The sequence below is a fragment of the Lasioglossum baleicum genome, chromosome 20 (assembly GCF_051020765.1).
Source record: "Lasioglossum baleicum chromosome 20, iyLasBale1, whole genome shotgun sequence".
NCBI lineage: Eukaryota > Metazoa > Arthropoda > Insecta > Hymenoptera > Halictidae > Lasioglossum > Lasioglossum baleicum.
In genome coordinates, this window is record NC_134948.1 from 6,942,828 (window position 1) to 6,962,423 (window position 19,596).

At 39.0% G+C, this 19,596-nt stretch overlaps 1 protein-coding gene across 5 annotated transcripts in view; it reads left to right on the forward strand.

Moving 5' to 3' along the window:
* Positions 1 to 1,275: 1,275 nt before the first annotated feature.
* LOC143218945 (uncharacterized) overlaps positions 1,276 to 19,596 on the forward strand; it is a 95,830-nt gene continuing 77,509 nt past the window's right edge. The window contains exons 1-3 of one of the 5 annotated variants that reach the window (XM_076444594.1): positions 1,276 to 1,713; positions 2,168 to 2,305; positions 3,033 to 3,194. In XM_076444594.1, the coding sequence (XP_076300709.1) occupies positions 1,708 to 1,713; positions 2,168 to 2,305; positions 3,033 to 3,194 (306 nt within the window). In that variant the 5' untranslated portion in view covers positions 1,276 to 1,707. Of the gene's footprint in view, positions 1,714 to 2,167; positions 2,306 to 3,032; positions 3,195 to 19,596 lie in introns of those variants that run through there. The other 4 variants (XM_076444595.1, XR_013011193.1, XR_013011194.1 and 1 more) reach the window with 4 other exon arrangements.

Sequence of the window (19,596 nt, forward strand, 5' to 3'; positions counted from 1 at the left end):
AGCGAGACTTCGTGACAGTTCTCAATTAGCGACGAAATGATGTTACTTTTCGTGAAAATTTCGTAAAACTCTCAGCTGTAATAAATGAACTATTCTTACATATTTTTACGATTTGATGTACACACATGCAGTGACTCCCACTAATATTCGGACGCTTTCAAAAAACCGATACCTTTTTTGGTATTGGACTATACGATCTGAACTCTTTTGGAAAGCTACAGCAATTAGTTTACTACAGGATGTAAAAAGAAATTTTTACAAAAATTGCAATTGCTCAGAATTGCAGAGAAAATGCTCGAAGTTGCATTCTACTATTTTTTTATGTGGGCCTGTATTGTAAATTAAAAAAATACGTTTTGTAGACCTGTGTCAATTATTTGCATTGTGAAAATTGAAATCGGTTGATGCAGAAAAAGACGACAGACATTGAAAGATGGGAGAATTCTTAGATTTACTGTCATTATAAGCCGAAAATCGTGAAAATCTGCAATTTTCAGGATATGTGTAATTGACACAGATCTACAAAACGTATTTTTTAATTTTTCAATACAGGCCCACATAAAAAAGTTATAAAATGCAACTTTTAGAATTTTCTCTATAATTCCGATCAATTGCAATTTTCGAAAAAAATTTCTTTTCACATCCTGTAGTAAACTATTTGCTCTAGCGTCCCAAAAAAGTTTGAATCGTATAGTCCAATATTTAAAAAGTTATCGCTTTTTTTAGAGCGTCCGAATATTAATGGGAGTCACATGTGTTCATTAATTATGTTCAATCGCGACATAATCTTGTAGTTAGCCGTTTTGAAATCGGATCAAGGACAAACCACAAATACAATAAAGCTTTAAGAAACGAGTTCGCTTATTCCAGTATTAATCCTAATTTTTAACAGTAAACATGTACCGCATATAACCTATTATTCGAGTATTGTAATGGAACGGAACTCTTTACGCAACTTCTGCGAGGTTATGTGAGGTTAGGCACGCGAGTACGCTGCGTATAAGATACTTACTTGTGAGAAGATGTATTTGTAGCACAGTTTATTTAGTTTTTTATAATTCTTCATGTAACAAGTTTGCGCCATGTTTCCAATAAATGCTTACGAAATAATATATAAATATATACAATGTATTTATCTCGCTTTTATGTCGCTGTCCACCATATTGAATTATCTTGTGACGTGACTTGTGGGCACCAGATATTCAGTTATCTTGGAACACTGCGCCCTATGCATATCCTAACATAACAGAACATAACATAACATAACATCGACCAGACAGTTAGCCTTACGGGAGATTGTGTCACAAAAAAGTTCTTAGTCTAGTTATATCTTTTCGAAGTTCAAATATATACAATGTTATGTTGTATCTAGTGTAATATTGTTCACGGACCAAATCCTACATCCTCGTTTTCAATGAACAACGCCAGTCGACGTTCAATTAGTTTTTTGGTCCCCGGGTAAATTATCGTCACCCGAGGTACATTGTTTCGCACGCGTGTTGTTTCCGTCAGTTTTGATCGACCCGATTTCCCATGTTACGTTCAACAACGGGCATTTAATAAACTCGGACCAGATTAATTTATTGTTCAGGATTGACAGTGACGTTTCCGACAAAAGAGGGACAGAGAGCGGTACGTAAAATGGAGCTCCCCGTAATTGGCAGCGTTAAATTCTCGAGCCGATAGTCGATTGGGAAATTTTGCGAGATGAACGTGAGTAGCACAGTTTTTCTATTTTAATTACGCGATATCGACGGAGTTTCAACGAGTCGGTTCGATTCGTTTGAATATTTTCGCCTTAATCAGTAAGCGTTCACGATCACCATCACCTGACGATTTCTATCATGTATATAATTCATTTTCATTGGTGCCGGTAGTAATGTCGGTTATTTAAAAATGGTTCGGGATAAATTGATTTTTCAGTTGCTAAATTTAATATCGGATTTGAAGATGCTTATTTTAATTGCTGGTGATGTTTTGGTTGTTTGAGAGACATTTTTATTCTTTGAGGTTATAATTTGCATGTATACGTGAAACTATCGTAAATATACATTTTACATATTTTGTGTGCGTGTATCAAATTAAACATTTCGTACAATGTACCTACTGAATTTGTATGTGGAAAATTTTTAATTTAATTGTTTGGATTTTTAATGACCCGTTAAAGCAGTTCGAGAGCATGCTGACGGATTTGAGTGGTAAATTCCCGTGCTTGCAATATATTCTGCGGCCAGAGTACGCGCCATACTTGAATACAGCCGGCACCGTATTATTAGGGTGGCTAATTGTGTCCTGGATATCTTACGTACGTATATTAAACCTGTTACTATACATAGAATTTACCGGATTCGTTAACGCGGTCGTTTGTTTACGTTACGCGGCTGCTGTTTATTTATTAATTAGAGGAGACTGTAATTAGCTGCGCCCGAATACTCGAATTACAGCCAGATAATTGCCATAACACTCCTTCGGCAGCTAAAAACTTGTCTGCAATCCAAATTACGAACCCGAACAACATCAAAATTAAATTATTCTCATGTTTACTGTAGCTTTTTATCTGCTACACGGATTCATCCTTTTATTTTTAATTAAACATTTATTATATCGTGTTATTGATGCACTGGTTCAATATTTAATTTCTGTGGTCGTGTTCATGGAATATTTGTAACATGGTTTTATAAAAATTTAAACGGATAAGGAACGAATGTAGAAAAAAATATACTTTTTCATTTTCTTAAGTGCTGTGTAATCTTTCAATAGTTAACTTGTTCATTTTTTGAAGGTTAAAAAGTTACGGTTTAAAATTACGGAATTCTGTGCAAAAGTATTTTTAAGGAACGAGACAATAATGAAAATAGCTGTCTTCCTACAATTTTTGTTTATGTTGTCTGCTACATTGTTGTCAATTTAACGGCGAAAGTTACGGTTTCTCGGAGAAGCACGATCCAAGCGTCATGTCTTCATCGTTCCTTCGGAAGGGCTTTTAATTCAGGCAACCGAGGCAATGTAATCAAGAACAGTGTTGTTTTTAGGTTGTATGGATGCTAGTAGCCCCGTTGATGATGGGCGTCGTCGCTATTTTTCTTATATGCCCGGCGACGGCAAAATGGTGTCTTAAACAAACTCTCCCTGGCCTGCAAGCCACTTTCAACGACTTCTTGGAGACACAAAATATGAGCTCTCGTCCCATTTAACTTTGCCGCTGAAAATATCGTTCCTCATCGAACGCATAATCGCTTGGATGCCTCACCTTTCACTAAACAATACTACAAAGTTCATTTATTTGAACGAGCAAAATAATGTACAGAAGAGGAGACAGCATCAAATGAATTATTAAATAATAAAAAAGAACGTGTCAACGAATGTTCAAATTTTTAGATAGAGACAGCAGAATATTTACACAATTTTTGTTTCGAATAACCGTTTACAATAATCTAATGTGAAGTGATTTGAGGAATAAAGAAATAGCGCGAAATTCAAATCTTCCCACAGAAGCAAGCCAATTTTTAGTGTTTTAAGTTGAGTTTCTCCACTAGAAAATTCAGATAAAATATTTGGATTGCGAGTTTTAACTGAAGAAGTCAAATGTTAACAATTCCGCTGAGTTCTACCGGAGAATTTTGTAGTTTCCGTGTTAAACTGCGAAGACAAACGAAAGCAGGGAATTAAATTCTGCAGAGGAGCCTGTTTCCTGTAACTACAACTAGGTATTTACACCTGCTCGATTCGTTGGACGATTCCCTCCCGGCAGTGAACGAATTTTCAACGGTCGTATGCAAAGTTGCTCAGCCGTTCATCAAGCCTTCGTCAAGCCCGGATTAGTTGCAACAATTTCGGTGTTGTGCGTCTTTGTTTCAGGCGAAATCGTAACACGATGCATTCAAGAACATTAATAGCGTCTAGCTCGAGTAAAGTTCCCCATACGATCGGATCACGGTTATTAAACTTAGCAAATTAACTTCTTTACTCGACCATGCTCCGTATACCATTAAACATTTAACAATTTTCCATCGCACCTCACATCGCAAAATTAAAATATTCATAAACAACGATTAATTCTTCATTCTGTATTCACAGTTTTGTTAATAATGAAACGAGAATTTTTTGTGGAAATAACTTGTTTCAACAAATAATAATAAACAATTTTCATATAAATTAAAAAATTTCGAATGAGGTTTATATCGAATTTTTCGATATTGCAACATTGTGTGGTTCGATTCAGTAAAACCAATTTCGATATATTCGATTCGAGCCGCCCACCCAAAGTTTGAGGAAAATTTCTAATTTCGTGTGTTGTATAAATTCTCAGCTGGCGAGCAGATGGTTAAATTTATTTGTGTATTTTGCAGAATAAATTTACGTGGGTACACGGACTGAAATAAAACGGGAACTAGCGCACGGTTATTGTAGGCGAAGTTCTATAGAATTTCTATTTTCGAAAATCGTTCGAAAGAAAAGAGCTAAATAGAAAGCAAATACGGGCTAGCGCGTTGGTGGATCGAGCGATCGTTGTTCTTTCACTGCCGGAAGCTCGCTTTGAACACGGAAGAATCAGTTAACTTCGCTTAACTTCCCCAGGGATTGTGCTATTCCTGGGATCGGCGGAATTCTTTCGACGATCCCGTACGTGAGCGAGTGAAAACCCCGTTCGAAACCCGCGACAATCGCGTCTTTGTTCGACCCAGTCCGCTGGAACCGAATTACGAGCATTTGAATGCGCCGCGAAACTTTTGCGACTCGTAATCCGATTTACGGTCCTGATTTCGGACGCCGTTAATTTTTGCGAACACGGAAACAACTTCGCAAAAATCCTGCGATGCCTCCTGAACGAAACCGCGGCTCAACAACCCGGAAAACGAATTTTCAGGGCGTCGCTGGATCGAGAGATACGATAGAAACTCGGGCGTAGTCGTGTAGCGCTCGTCGAGGGGATAAAACTTTCCCGAAGAACCAATTCTCTGCGACGAACCGTTTTCTTGGAAAATGCTGCTGTAGTTCCGCTAATCTGGCGCTGCATCTACGATCCGCCCACTCTGCAATCCTCGCGTGTCACTGGCCGTCCGCCGCGCGGTGGAGGACACGCTGCGCTGTTCAATTGGCCGAAACTTCGTTCGCAGTTTGCTGGAGAACGGTTTATTTTAGAGAAATGATTCTTTTGGATTTTCGGATCAGTTTTTCGAGCTGAACACGAAGCGGTGAGAAATTCTGTGCTTGCTATTTCAGAAGTTAGTTAGATTTTGAAGTTTCTGAATGAAACTTCTGTTTTGTGGTTCAGGCTAGTGTAACATTATCAGTAGAGGGTTTATCAGTATTGTCACGTGGCCACGACCGACCAGTAACATTTGTATTTGCACGGGCGCCACGCGTTCGATCACAGTTAATTAGAAATTAATTTCCCGGCCTTTCGGCCGTAACGAGCCGGGCGATTCGCGTGGCTCAGGATAACGCAAATCCGGGCATTGTTCAATTAGTATGCTTGGAAATCAACATGTAAATCGCGTGGCTTAATCGCTTTCGAATGAACCGTATCGGTTCGGCTTTTTTGACTCGCTGTATCGTTCGTGACAGTTGCGACTACATCTGTGCGTTTTTTCTATAAAAGTATAATTAAAAATATCATTAGAAATAAGTTGAACGTATTATAATAGGTCTCGTATTAATTTCCACACGTTAGAAAAATTTCAGCACTCTCTCTCTCTCTCTCTCTCTCTCTCTCTCTCTCTCTCTCTGTCAGCCATCCAAAGATTAATTAATTAATCTCTATAATGACAACCCACCCTCCTACTCTAATAATTACTCAGTGTCTACAAGAAGCCACATTTTTGCCTGCTCATTAAAACGTTCGACAAGCTACACGTGATACCATAAGCAAAGATTTGAGCAGCTGCTCTTATAGTATCCATTAATCACAGCACGTGAGGTGAGAAGGAGCTGAATGGGGTAGTTTCCGAATCCGCTTTATGAAACGACGCGACGTCGTGTGAACTCGTAAACAGTGTCTTCTGAAAACTTTGACTCGCCTAATCGGACTAACGACGATAACAATTAATTAAATTTAAGAGGCATTGTTCGACCACTAGGGGCTAAAAAGAAAATTCCATTGAGCCGGGCGCAGGGTGAAACGGGGACTTGTAAGGGGTGGAGTCGTTGAAGGATAGGAGACGATTAATTTGCGGGTGGTGTAAATTGCGGCTTCATTTCGCGATGGAAAAATTGCTCGAGATAAATTCGAATGAGTGGATGGGGGTAACGAGAATTTATTTATCGGAGAACTTGCGAACGAATTAACCAGGTTTAAGCGCTCTATTGTGGGAACAGATTTCAATTGTTAGCCGGTTCGAGGTTCCGCCCTTTCTTCCTTGTTGTTGCAAGGAAAAGGGATGTTTATAGACTTTAAAAAATAAAAATAATCGCCGATGATAAAACATTTTGAATACATCCGAATATTATGACAATTGCAGAGAACTCCTTATTTTGCAATTTCTGTCTCCAATTAATTACTATACAGGGTGTCTCAGCTGAAGGAGGTCACCTAAATATCTCCTTTATTTTTAATGGCACAAAAAATATTGATGTCATAATTTAAATGGTATCGAAGGAGGAATATCATAGAAGAACAATTTCTTTTGTCCGGTTATTTTCTCAAAGTTTTTCTTAAGGTCGTCGTTATTTTTTATCGGGAAAACTTATATTTTTTTATTCCATCTTGTTAATGACTTAAGCACATTCAAATATATTTTTTCAGTCGCTATAAGATGGAATAAAAATAAAAGTTTTCCGAATAAAAAATAACGATGACCTTGAAAAAACTGAAAAAATAACCGGACAAAAAGAAAAATGTTATTCTATGATATTCCTCTTCCGATACCATTTAAATTATGCCATAAATTTTTCTTTTGTGCTATTAAAAAAAAGATATTTAGGTGGCCTCCTTCAGCTGAGACATCCTGTATTTATATGCGAGGAGATGTATGTACAGCAAAAACCGATTATTGATTAACGAAAGTGCATCACGGTTTCAGAAATATTGAGATATTATTAAAATTGGAAGTGTAGGGTATTAAATCATATCATCTCCGAAAAAATTCGAGAAATATGAGACCGTCTCCGATTGGGGACTCCATCAGAAAAGGAAATGGCATAAAAGGCATCGCGATCCGCCCCGTCAGCAAATACTCTGATTAAAAATTCGATCACGAAAGGGAAATAAGAAAACCGTGTACGCGCCTCCACCCCCACGGCGAATCGATAGAGAGGTAACCAATGAAACGTGTTTGGCGAGAATAAAATGAGAAAAAAGTGTGAGAGGAGGGTGGTGGGGAAAAATAAGAAAAATGAAAAAATTGCCGTATCCACTTTGGTCCGCGGTCCATTGAGCACCGATCGTGACCGCGACACTCGACAATTTGTAAAACTCTAACGGACCGGTTCGAGAACCGCTCGGAACTGACATTTCGATCGGGGAAATTGATCCGAGCTATTCAGTGGCCGAGTGCCGATATTTTAAATAATTGAAGTGCGGCGAAAAAAACTCGGACGACCATCTTCCTGGGCTTATTTTAAAGCGTGAAACCTCCACTTTCAACCCCTTGAACGGTCTTTATTTTCAAGGTCGTTTGTAGATCACAGTGTAGGCTGAAATGATCTCCATTTAGGGGATGATACTTTACCCAATAGAATGGACGAATTTAAATCCGTCTACGGAGACTAAACAATTTTTTGCGGTCGTGAAACCCAACGTGAATTTCAAGATTAACGTTTCCTCTTCATAATGATACCAGATAGATGACAGTTCGATTTTTTTCATGAAGTTATAATATTTTGAACGCGTACATTTTTTCTCCTAAAATTTAACGGCCCCTCTATCTTTACGGTCTATATCCCGCAGTCTGTAGCCTATAAAAAAATTTTTCTCGGTCCGAGCCAACGAGGGTTCAAAGATTGAAGTCTGCCCCTGCCAACGACACCAGAAAAATCGATGTGCGATTTTTCCTTTGGGTTTTACTGCAGCTTGAGTGAAAGGGGTGGATTTGTTAGTTCGTTCCCAGAAACTTCTACGCGCCGCTGTACGTTTAATGGATTTTCAGGGGAAATACTAACACTCGCGGACGTGAGCATTGTTGTGTAACTTACAAACTTTTTGACCGTTCGCTCGGCTGCAAAAACAGCCGTCGCACGGTCTCGGATCTGGCGGAATGCGGTAGCTCTCTCGGGGAATTTGGGTTAAGTCACAGCAAATTAGTCCGTTTTTTGCACGGGCATAGATCGTCTTGATGCGATTGTCCGGTCCACTGTTGATGTCTGATCCGCCGTAACGAATGCCAACAACCATTGTTTACAAACGAAACGGCGGGGCCGTTGCGTGGAACAACGCTATTCCGCGTTTAATTGCGTCTGTCGGCTCGAACTCGTCTGCACCGTCCGTCCGCGGGGATATTTTGCATTCAAGACGGAACCGCATACGCGAACGTGGAGTTATCAAGCTGAACTAATTATTAGCAAGGTAAATTAACCGTGTACTGATGTATTTTTCCGCTTTTTTTTCAGAAAATGAAACACGCCATGTTCCCAGTACCGCTGGTAGTAGCTTGTCTGGATTCTATCGACCAGTTCTACTTGCACGGGAGCTGCGCAATTTATGGCTCTTTAAAACATGTTCAAAGCTTCAAAAATTCTGCACTGATAAAATGATGGAAAAGTGACTGAACTGGTTTTTATAGTTGTTTCATTTAGTTATTGTTTATTGGAAGTATGTGCACACAATAAAATGTAGGAGATTAAAAAAGGTTAAAATTGGGCTGCTCTTTACTTTACCGGACTCAAAATTTGTGCCTTTCTCCTACGAATTATGATGTATTAGATATGTAATCCAGTAGATTTGTACTCGGCGCGGATGCAGATCGAAGTTTCGAACCTTTAGGATCAATAGTTGAGGAGCTATGGTCGTTTAAAGTTGAGCATATTTCAGCAATGTGGCGGCGCCCTTATCTGTCAAAAATGTTCGACTTTAAGCGACCATAACTCCTGAACCATTGATCCTACAGGATCGAAACTTCAAATCTATTGGATTACATACCAAATACATCATAATTCGTAGGAGAAAGGAACTAATTTGGAGTACGGTAAAGTAAAGTTTACCCTAAAATTGAAATAAAAGAGATAGGTTGGGTAGAAATGGTCAGCAATGGCCAGACAAATTAGAAATTTAAATGCCTCTTCCAAATTAGTAATTATCCAATCAAATCATTGCAGAGATTGTTCGATTCCACACTTCTGATATATTCTATGTAATAATTCACGAGTAGAACTGGCTGGTAATGGTCAGACGAGTGGAGAATGAATATTGCATTTTCCATAGTACGTGCTTGACATTACACATTCAGAGATTCAATCGTGTTATGTTGTAACCGTAAGAAATTAATGGCCTAAAAGCTATGATAATGAAAATTTAACAGAGGATTCGAGCGCCCCTGTAAACAATTTATGAAAACGTTTAAAATAAAAGCCAATACTGGTCGAGCCAATTAAATAATGTCATTGATATATCTCATACGCAGCAATTATTTTGTGTGAAATTGTAAGATGTAATCAAAGAAACTTTAATTAAAAGATAACAATTTTAAATCTTGCTTTAAATTTAAGAATTCCTTAAATTATCAAAAAAAAAAAAATTGCTTCCACTATTATCATTTTCTTAACAATTATAATGTTATTTATAATTTTTAATTTATTAAAAATTGAAGGAAAATTAAAAATTAAAATATAAATTATTAAATTTATTGTGATTAATATAAAATTTAAAATTGAGGGGAAGCGCGGATCCCTTTGAAATTTGCGAACAAAACTTTACAAAATTTATAAAAATGGAAAATCAAATTATTTCAGGTAGAACTTAAATTTTCTTTTTCTCAAGAAACCAAGATGGAGTAGTCAGTTGGCATTAAGAATTGCATGCAGTCTGTGCATCAACGTCGACACTGGCATAATATTTGCACCAGCCTGTATAATTAACAGATTAAGGGGGGCAGTGAGATTAGTTGGCTCGTTGATAAGCAATTCGAGGCTATCGCCGTAATTTTTCGGCAGATCTGGCCGCGAAACCGGTTCCCCGAAGCTGCAGGAAACGAATCCGGGAAATCCTGGGATAGACCGGAAACGGGGAAGTTACAACACCACCCCCCGCCCCCCTTAAAGACGCGCACCCTCGGATTATTATATCCGCGTCGCACGCGACCCGATCGCGTGTTACCCACGGACCGTATAATCCGGACATTAAGCGTTGTTTCTAACTGCTAAGCAGTCTGTTTAACTACTACTTAAATCAATGGATTAGGGACTCTTCTGCGAAGAGAAATCTACGGTAGATTTATTCTGTTAGATTCCGCCAATGCTCTTCTTCACCGCGAGACACGTTCCAATTCGTTGGAATTAGCAGCCCGAAAATTATGGTTGTTCGTTAAACCATAAAATTAGACTTCATAAAATTATTCCTTTCGTGATTTTTTAGTAAGTAATTTGTTTTATTTGGGAATATAATTAAACGACTTTGTTCTTTAATTTATGCTAAAAGATGGCAAGAATGAATATGCAATGGTTTTTTAACGTTTCAGGCAGCTCAGCAAAGTGATTTTTAAAATGCGTCGGGTGTATGGAGCTTTTTGTGAATTTTTCGTTTTATTGGACATTAATATATAATTCTCTTTCATAAGGAGGGAGTTGACGGGCATTAAAGTTTCAGTGTAATCATTTTCTCGTATCTATCGCACAGTTTTCGTGGAGATATACGGGAAAGTAGGACGTCAAGTATTAAGATTCAGAGGGTGTCGTCTCCCTAAAGAATCAAAAAGTAGTAAGGAAAAAATATTACATGACAGTTTTACTGAGATCCCCTACAAACCTGGAAAATTGAAAAGAAATTGGAATTTTCCGGGTGCTGGAGTTCTTTTCGGAAGTCAGTGATATAGGTCAATATTCCGGCTGACATTGGGCTGATTTATCGTTGACTTGTTTTACCGAATTTAACACGTAGTTCACGAATATCGAAATTGAACCGATTGAAATCAATTTTTCGGATATTATTTTTTAACGTGGATAGCAAAAATATTCAATGTACAACTCTTCTGAAATTATTATTCTCAGGAATGTTTTTTTAAGAGTATATAGAAAATATTGAACCTACAACTTTTTTTGTTTATTTATCAATCTTATTATTCTTTGTACAATAATTATCATTCTTTTTGAGGAATTAACAGGAATACTTTTATGCATAAATAATCCTTTGGCTTGATGTGATATCGATTTTACGGACACGGGTTTGTAGATGGAATTATATATAAAATTGTTTAAATTCCACATTCAATTTCATTTCAGTAAATTTTTAAAATTACTTAAAATTTAGTATTGGAGTTACGGTAGCTGCTTTATTTGAATGAATTCTTTCAATATTGAAATTATTATTTGTGTGACATGATAATTTTCATAAATTGAAAAAATGTTGATCAAAGTTAAATAAAATTGAGTTTGATATAAACGAAAAATTAATTTTATAGCTTCGATCGTTTTCAGTTGATGAAAAATTGACGGGAACGTTTAACGGTGATTAAAATTAAACAGGAACGGTCATGTCAGTAACTTTATTTCATTCCGTTGATTTATTCTGAATGATTTGTCGGTAACATTTATCCGCTTTCCAATTTTATACATATATGAGCACAATATTACAACAAAGTTGTATAAAATTGATTCTTCTAAAACTACCCTTAGAAGGTAACAAAAATTGCCAATAATTTTCACATCTACATGAGATTAACATTTTCACAAACATTACAAACTCCATTAAAAATACTTATTGGAATAATTAAATAAATTCCTCTTAAAAAGTACCCTTATTTGGAAAATCCTCTACAGACTCGAACAAAATTGCCAATAATTTTCACACCTACATGAAATTAACATTTTCACAAATTTCATTACAAACTCCCTTTATCACAACCCTTATTGGAATAATTAATTAAATTCCTCCCAAAAATTACCCTTATTTGGAAAATCCTCTGCAGGCTCAAACAAAATTGTCAATAATTTTCACACCTACATGAAATTAACATTTTCACATTCATTACAAACTCCCTTTATTACAACCCTTATTGGAATAATTAATTAAATTCCTCCTAAAAACTACCCTTATTTACAAAATCCTCTACAGGCTCAAACAAAATCGCCAATAATTTTCGGAGCTGCATGAAATGAACATATTCACAAACGCCCTAACAAAACTTCCACAGGAGCCACCTCGGGTACCTCCACTCTCCACGTACCCCTATAAAAACAACTTTCACGCTCCGGCAATCCCTTTGACGATTCACCTGGTTCTTCGGAACACGTTCGAGAAAATCTAAACAAACGTGAGCATCGCGACCAAAAAAAATGAAAGAACACGAACGCCACCGTGTTTCGGTGAATTTTCAGCCCCGGAGCGAACAATCGCCGGATATCAAACGCAATATTCTTTTGTGCGTTGACGAGTGGTACACGAGTGTCTCGGTCGGAGCGAAATAAAAAATAGGAAAGCCGGGTGTCGGCGGAACGAAGAAAAAGAGGAAAAGTAAAACCGTTGCACCCTGGATTGCACTTCTGCGGTGCATATTCGCGCGAGCGCCAGCCTGTTCTGTGCACGCTGGCACGTATAATAGTGCTCTCGCGAGTATGCGCGTTTTCGCGATATTGTTCGCGGCATGGAAACGAGCGGAATCTGAATAGATCCGGCGTCCCGTGTTCCTTACGAGCACGCCGATCCGTGGATTACTCGGAGCGTATTGCGTTCTCGGATGGCCGCATATAGTCGTCCGCGAATTTATACGAACGCCTGGAGCTGCGGCGGTGGTTCTCTGCCGCGGCGCGAGATGCAAAGTGGCTTGTAAATTCAAGTGGGGCGGTTGTCGCGTCAAAGGAGGCTCGCGGATCGTTGCGAATTTGACGACAAAAGTGAGGCTGACGATGGGACGATGCTGAAGTGTGTGGAATTTTGTTTCGCGCGCGTGGGGTGAGTGAAAGTGGCCTGCGGTGTGGTTGGACGAATATAAAATTGTTACTTGTGTAGTCCATTCGGAAATTTTATGAAATATAACATTCTACAGGGTGTCCCAGCTAACTTGACCACCTTGCATATCTTTGTTGTTTTTAAAGATACGTCAAATGTCTGAAGGACAAAGTTGAATGGTAAAATGGGGCTCATATAAGATACCAACAACATTTTTTTTTCATGTAATTTTTTTTAGAGATATGAAGGTCACCTTCATTTTTCTTTAATGGAATGAGGTATTTTTTAATACATCAATCGATGCAGCTGGACATTCGTTATAAAAAAGTACTAGCCTATGTATGTCGAAAAGTTAGTAGTTCAGGAGATATTTCAATTTAAAAAACCGTAAGATACCATTACTGTCAATATTAGACGTTAGTGTTTACTTACTTATGTAACGTCTTACAATTAGTACGACAGTAATGGTATTTTACGGTTTTTTAAATTGAAATACCTCCTGAACTACTAACTTTTCGACATACATAGGTTAGTACTTCTTTATAACGAATGTCCAGCTGCATCGATTGATGTATTAAAAAATACCTCATTCCATTGAAAAAAAATGAAGGTGACCTTCATATCTCTAAAAAAAATTACATGAAAAAAAAATTTTGTTGGTATCTTATATGAGCCCCATTATACCATTCAACTTTGTCCTTCAGACATTTGACGTATCTTTAAAAACAACACAGATATTTATAGCATTCTTTTAGAGATCTCAAGGTCACATTTTCATTTTTTAAACAGCTACGATGATAGTCCCTTTCATTGGGAATTCAGCGATTATAATTGCTGTAGGTCATTCAAGGCCATGTTAACGTTATCCCGAAGACATTTGACGTATCTTTAAAAAACCAGAAGCAAGGGATTCAGAACGGAACGGGTCAATTATATCTCGCAGAACGTTTCTCCATTAATTTCTCCGGCGAGTTAATTCCAGGAGAAACGACTCGACGTGCGAGAGAGGAACCGGCAAAGCCAGTTTTCCGTCACGTCAGACGCGTGCCATCAATTCCGTCGACCGATAGGAGATAAATCCTCCCATCCAAGTGTCTCGAAAGTGCAACGATATCGGATCCGGCGAGGAGGTAAAGTTGCAGAATCTGTTGTCAATCGTCGAGGCGCAACTATCGGGAAAGATCTCTCGAACGAGCAGACGCACCGCGTCAGGAACTTCTCTCCGACTGTGTATGCTCGCTCGTGAGTGCACACCTCTCGGAAAAATAAACTGGTAACGAGATTTCCCTTGAAACGACGTGTACGTGTCCCGCGGAAAATTACCGGACCAGAAGACAGCGTCTCTCTCCCCGGTTGTTGAACGGAACAAGAAGCCCCCGAGAGTGTAGAATTTACAGCGCAGCGACAGGATGAAGTTCGCGGAGATAGTGTAACGCGAGCTGCCTGCAGCTAGCTAAATTACTGTATCAACAAGTAATGCCCGCCGAGCGGAAAGACCGAGTCAAGAACTGGAAATTGCGTCGTCTCATCAGCGACCATTAGTCATATTAATCGCGACCCTCCATCCTGCGCAAACGACCTGATTGTGCCAGGACCCTGTCGATTTTGCACTTAAAAAACGCGAGCTTGGAGACTCGTGAGAAGATTACAAATGTTGCAAAACGGAGTTTAAGATTGATGAACAATTCAAATCGGAACTTCTGGTCAAACCTGACCCGGCCACCGCATCGCTCTCCAAGATTACTATCGAAGCTAACTTTGTTGTCTCATCAGCGACCATTGCTCATATTAATCGCAACCCTTCATCTTGCGCAAACGACCTAATCGTTCCAGAGCTCTGTTGTTTTTGTCAGTTTTCTCGAAATGAGTTATACTGTTCTGTTATTTGTAGGTTGTCCGAATCATCGTGACTTTTATTTCTTTAATGCAAAACACAACCGGAAGACTTGAGATGTAAATGTTCACTCATCGATTTGAAGAAAGGAAACATCGAAAAATAACTGTTTACCTTGTTATTTCATCGATCACTGTGTCGATTTGACATCGAGGAACAGATTGAGGTCTCGAGAGGAGATCACAAATGTGGCGAACGGACTGAGGGTCTTGACCCGGCCACACACATACAGCAGCTAATAGAGGCCGTAGGCAATCTTAGAGTTCGAATCCAACTATTTTTTTAAGATCAAGATTTCCGAAGAACCAACTTTTCCCGAGAAGATAGCTAATGACTATTCAACGTTCGGTTGATAGAACGGGAAAGCGCGCATCACAAGAGGATTTCCACGGCGGGCAAAGAGAGCACGAAGAAAAAGGAGAACGCGAAAGTTGAGTCTCCTTTAACTTCTCCCCGGCGGCGGCGGCGGCTATTGGAAGTTACTTACTCGGTCTGGTAGTGTGCGAGGTATCGGGAATTTCGAGTCCTCGGCACGTACGATTTATGGTAAATTCAGTTCAACCTGTTCCCCTTCATACTTCATTTCGCTTTCAGGCGCGGCCGGCTTAAAACGACGTCATCAATATTTATTGCTGTGTTGGGGGGAACGTGTCTCGCCGGCGACGTGCACCGCTCGTCGGCCGAACTTTTCAAAGCGGCCGCTCTGCAAAAACCAATGAACGCGGCCGAATATACCCCACCCGGAACGTGATTCTAATGGGACTTCCGGCGAATGTCAACACTTCCGCGCGGGAATTCACGATGAGTTTCGAGCTACCAACTTCGAATTCGCGCGATTAGGATCGTTCGATTACTGGATTGCTGTATGCAAATTGAATTATGCTGTGAACGTATTCCGAAATTGACTTGACGAAGTATGATTGTTCGGCCGTGTTTGAGCATTTCGATGTGAAAGTTTGAAGAGATCTCACCAAATGCACGTGGCAGGTCCGGTTCAAATACTTTCGGTCTAAGCAGTAGATTTAAAAATTTAATAAAATTTGATAATTTCCGTCGTACGTTTTCAAACATAGCACAAGTGGATTGTTGGGATTCTTCCGATTCAAACGAGTCCAAACACGGCACAAATCGGCTCTGTTTTATAGACTAGATGTAAACAACAATTAAGAATATCTGTATGATTGTTATATACGAAGACCATAAAAGTAGACCGATCTACGTCGTGTTTGGACTCGTTTGAATTGGAAGCATCGCAGCAATTGATTGGTACCACGTTTCAAAAGGTGAGACCAAAATTACGGAATTTGAAATTTTCAATCCACTCGACGAGCACGATGGATTATTGACCGAGAGTATCGAATCGAGAGGCAGTTTCGCGCGACACCGAGTAACACGTCCACCCCCAGGGGGCCACCCTCGTGGCCCCGTGGCCCCCATGAATACTTCCTTCGTCCGCGGAATTCGTACCGCGGTCACGTGGCCCGCTTGTTACTCGAGAATTCGGAAGAGACACGCCCCGGGAAAATTGGCGAGATTTCACGGATAGTTTCCGTCGGTTACGTAAGGGTCCCGCGACGTGAATTTTTACAAGGCCCGGAATTGGCCGTTTCGGCCGCGAGCCCAGGGACTCGTCCACGGAATCGCAAATCCGCGGCTCTCGACACCAGGGAGCTGTACAGTGAGAAGAGAAGTCGCGGAACAGGCCAACTCGCCGAATCGAATTATGGTGTTAACGGTACTTTGCATTCGGGACACCCTATATAGTCGTCTGTAGGGAAGATGTTCGTTTCCGAATCTGTTAAAGGTGTTGGAATCTTGTTTTATTCAGAGCGTGGTCAAAGTTTTCGAAATAAAATTCGCAGTGTTTCTTTTTTATTTTGAGACACCCTGTATTGTCGGCGAGGGTGGGAATCATTTTTTAACCGACTTCGAAAAGAGATTGTATTGTATTTAAGTTCGTGTGTATTCACATATATTAAATAGAAATTATTTTATACTTTTTAGTGCGTTTTTTCGAAGTCGGTTTAATTTTTTTTTTTTAAGTTTTTTCATAGATAGTTTAATACTGTTTTCATATTATTTTACATTATGCAATACATTTATTGTAATTCTATATTACGTTAATTTTAATATATCATTTAAGGTTGTAAATTGAACAGGTCCAATTAATTGACAAATTTATTTCTGGATAAAATTATATATTTTATAGGAAAATTTACTGAATTACTAGAAGGGGAGTGCAGTTACAGAGGAGACTGAGGAGTCGGCTAGTAGTTTTATTTGTTTATAACAAGTTAGATAGGAATATATTCAATGTATTTCTTAGCAGATCGCAAAATGCTTTTCTCCCAGGAGACGCTTAAAATAATAATGTTACTGGTGGAAGCCAAGAAATGAAATATTCATATTCTAAGGGGGAATAACGATATTACAGTGCGTTGCACGTATTCCAGACAGGTATATGTACCCATAATCATGAAAGTGATCTAAGTCAAAATTTATAAAGAATTGAGTATATCAGTTATTTCACATCTCATTATTTTAAACTAAATTGATTCTAAAATCTGAAAATTCATTTTTTATGTACCCTAATTTGCATGGGCCACCAGGTATAGAGGAAGGAAAATTATAAAGCGCCAGTAAATAAACCACACAGACTCCCGGTGGCTTACAATTACCTTGCAAACAAATTAAATAGCAAACGAAATTACGTTTCGCACGAGGCGTAGGTAGAAAGGGGCGCGTGGCCAAGTTTTAATTAACCACTCGATTAGCTGTTCAAAGGGCTCCGAAAAGAGCAGGCGGGAACGGGAGAATACTTTAAAGCAGGAGCTGGGCTTGCAAGAAGTTCGCGGAAGTTGAAATCGGCCGCACGGGGAAAATTGTCAAGATCCGACACGTATTTCCGCGAAACTTTTTCCGGGCCGCGTGATTTTAGTCGAACGGTTTATTGGCGGTCGATTTGCCGCGTCCCGGGACAAGCCCTAGGAAACAACAGCCGTCAAGGGAAGATGAAGGGAAATGACTCGAATCATCGTACGACCCCGATCTTCGGAGAAATTGCACGTGAAACAGCTTCTTTTCTGCTACTTGAAATTTCCGTTTCCCCTTCACTGTTTTCGACGCGGCAAATTTTACTAGAGAACGGGGATGCCACCCTCGTAACGCTTCAAATTATGTTCGTTTCCGATTTTAAATCGAGGAAGTTTGAAGTTAAGAGCATGTTTGAAAGCATATTTCTCGACACTGTGTAAACGTGTATAAAATTAAGGAGCACCTTGAAAATTTATTTTAACAAAATCTTAGAAATTTTTTTGATGAAATTGTTTGTTTCACTTTTTGCTTCAGGGTTCGTTTGTTGTGCGAACAAACGGGGATATTTTTAACACCAATATTTAATTTTTAATCATTTTTTAGTCTGAAGAATTTTCGAATAAATTACTTTTCACTTTTCTAGCCGAGATTCTAGATACATTTTCTGATTTTCTTTCACGGAGATACAGCATCTGATATCTTTATAAATATTAGATGACCAAATATTTCGGAAATAATTCTCGGAGACTTTGAGGAGGAAAATTTCGTCTGGGTTTAATTCGAAAAGTGCGTGCAGCGTTTCGCAAATTGGCCATTCCGTTTAATTAAAGAGAAAGCTCGCGTAGACGAGGCCATAAAGCGTCCAATGGCTGGTGGCAAGTAAGACGAAAGGTTACACAAGTTAATTAATAGCGAGGAACGGCGGGTCTTCTATGAACAGGTGAAATTTCTGCAGGTGATCGCGAACAAAGGCTACCTGTTGGCTGCGGGACCTCTGACCGCCAAGAAACGAACTTGGGACGTCCTCTCGAATTCTATGAACCCGGTCTCCTCGTACGGGCTTCCATTACCGCGACGTTTACTGCGAAGAAATTAAATAAAGCTCATCCGAGTCTCGGAATGGACATCGAAACTTCCGAGAGGGAAGTTGTTCATATCCACCCACAGTTCCCATGTTAATTCCCAAGTTCCAGCGAGCTGCTGCGACTCCGGTTCAGCTCTCATTGTGTTTGAGACGTGCCGGAGATGCAGACTCTTGGTTTATTAAGTGCTCGGCGATATACACCGGTGCACAATTAAATAACATTAACTAATTACTAAACCCACTTTGTACCACATACACTGTCGCCAATAGGGCACGCTAGGTGGTAACGGCTAATAGAATTGTACTATTGATACGTTCTTTTGAATCAGCCTGTATATTGATTTTATGTCCAAAAGGTTCAGCAGCATTTGGTTTGGTTAAATAGTTGCTGAAAATTTTTCTATTGTGGTGTTCTGTGTTGTACATTGGGTATGTAGATACTTTTGAAACAGCCTGTATATTATACTCTTTAATGTCTACAGATAGTTGGTAGAGAAGTTAATGTTCAGTTCAAGGCCTGTAATTATACAGAATAATTTTTCTGATAATGATGCTGAACAGCCTTGAAATTCTTTTGAATCAGCCTGTACATACATTTCCGACAATCCCCAATTATTCATTCAAAAATTGCCTTTTGAATCACCCTGTATATAAGCTTTTGTATTTTTGTATTTTGTATGCAACCTCAGAAATTTATTGAAAAAGCAATATTTCTCTTATTACTATTAACTTCCCTGAAAAATGAGAATAAATAGGAAACCTAAAGTT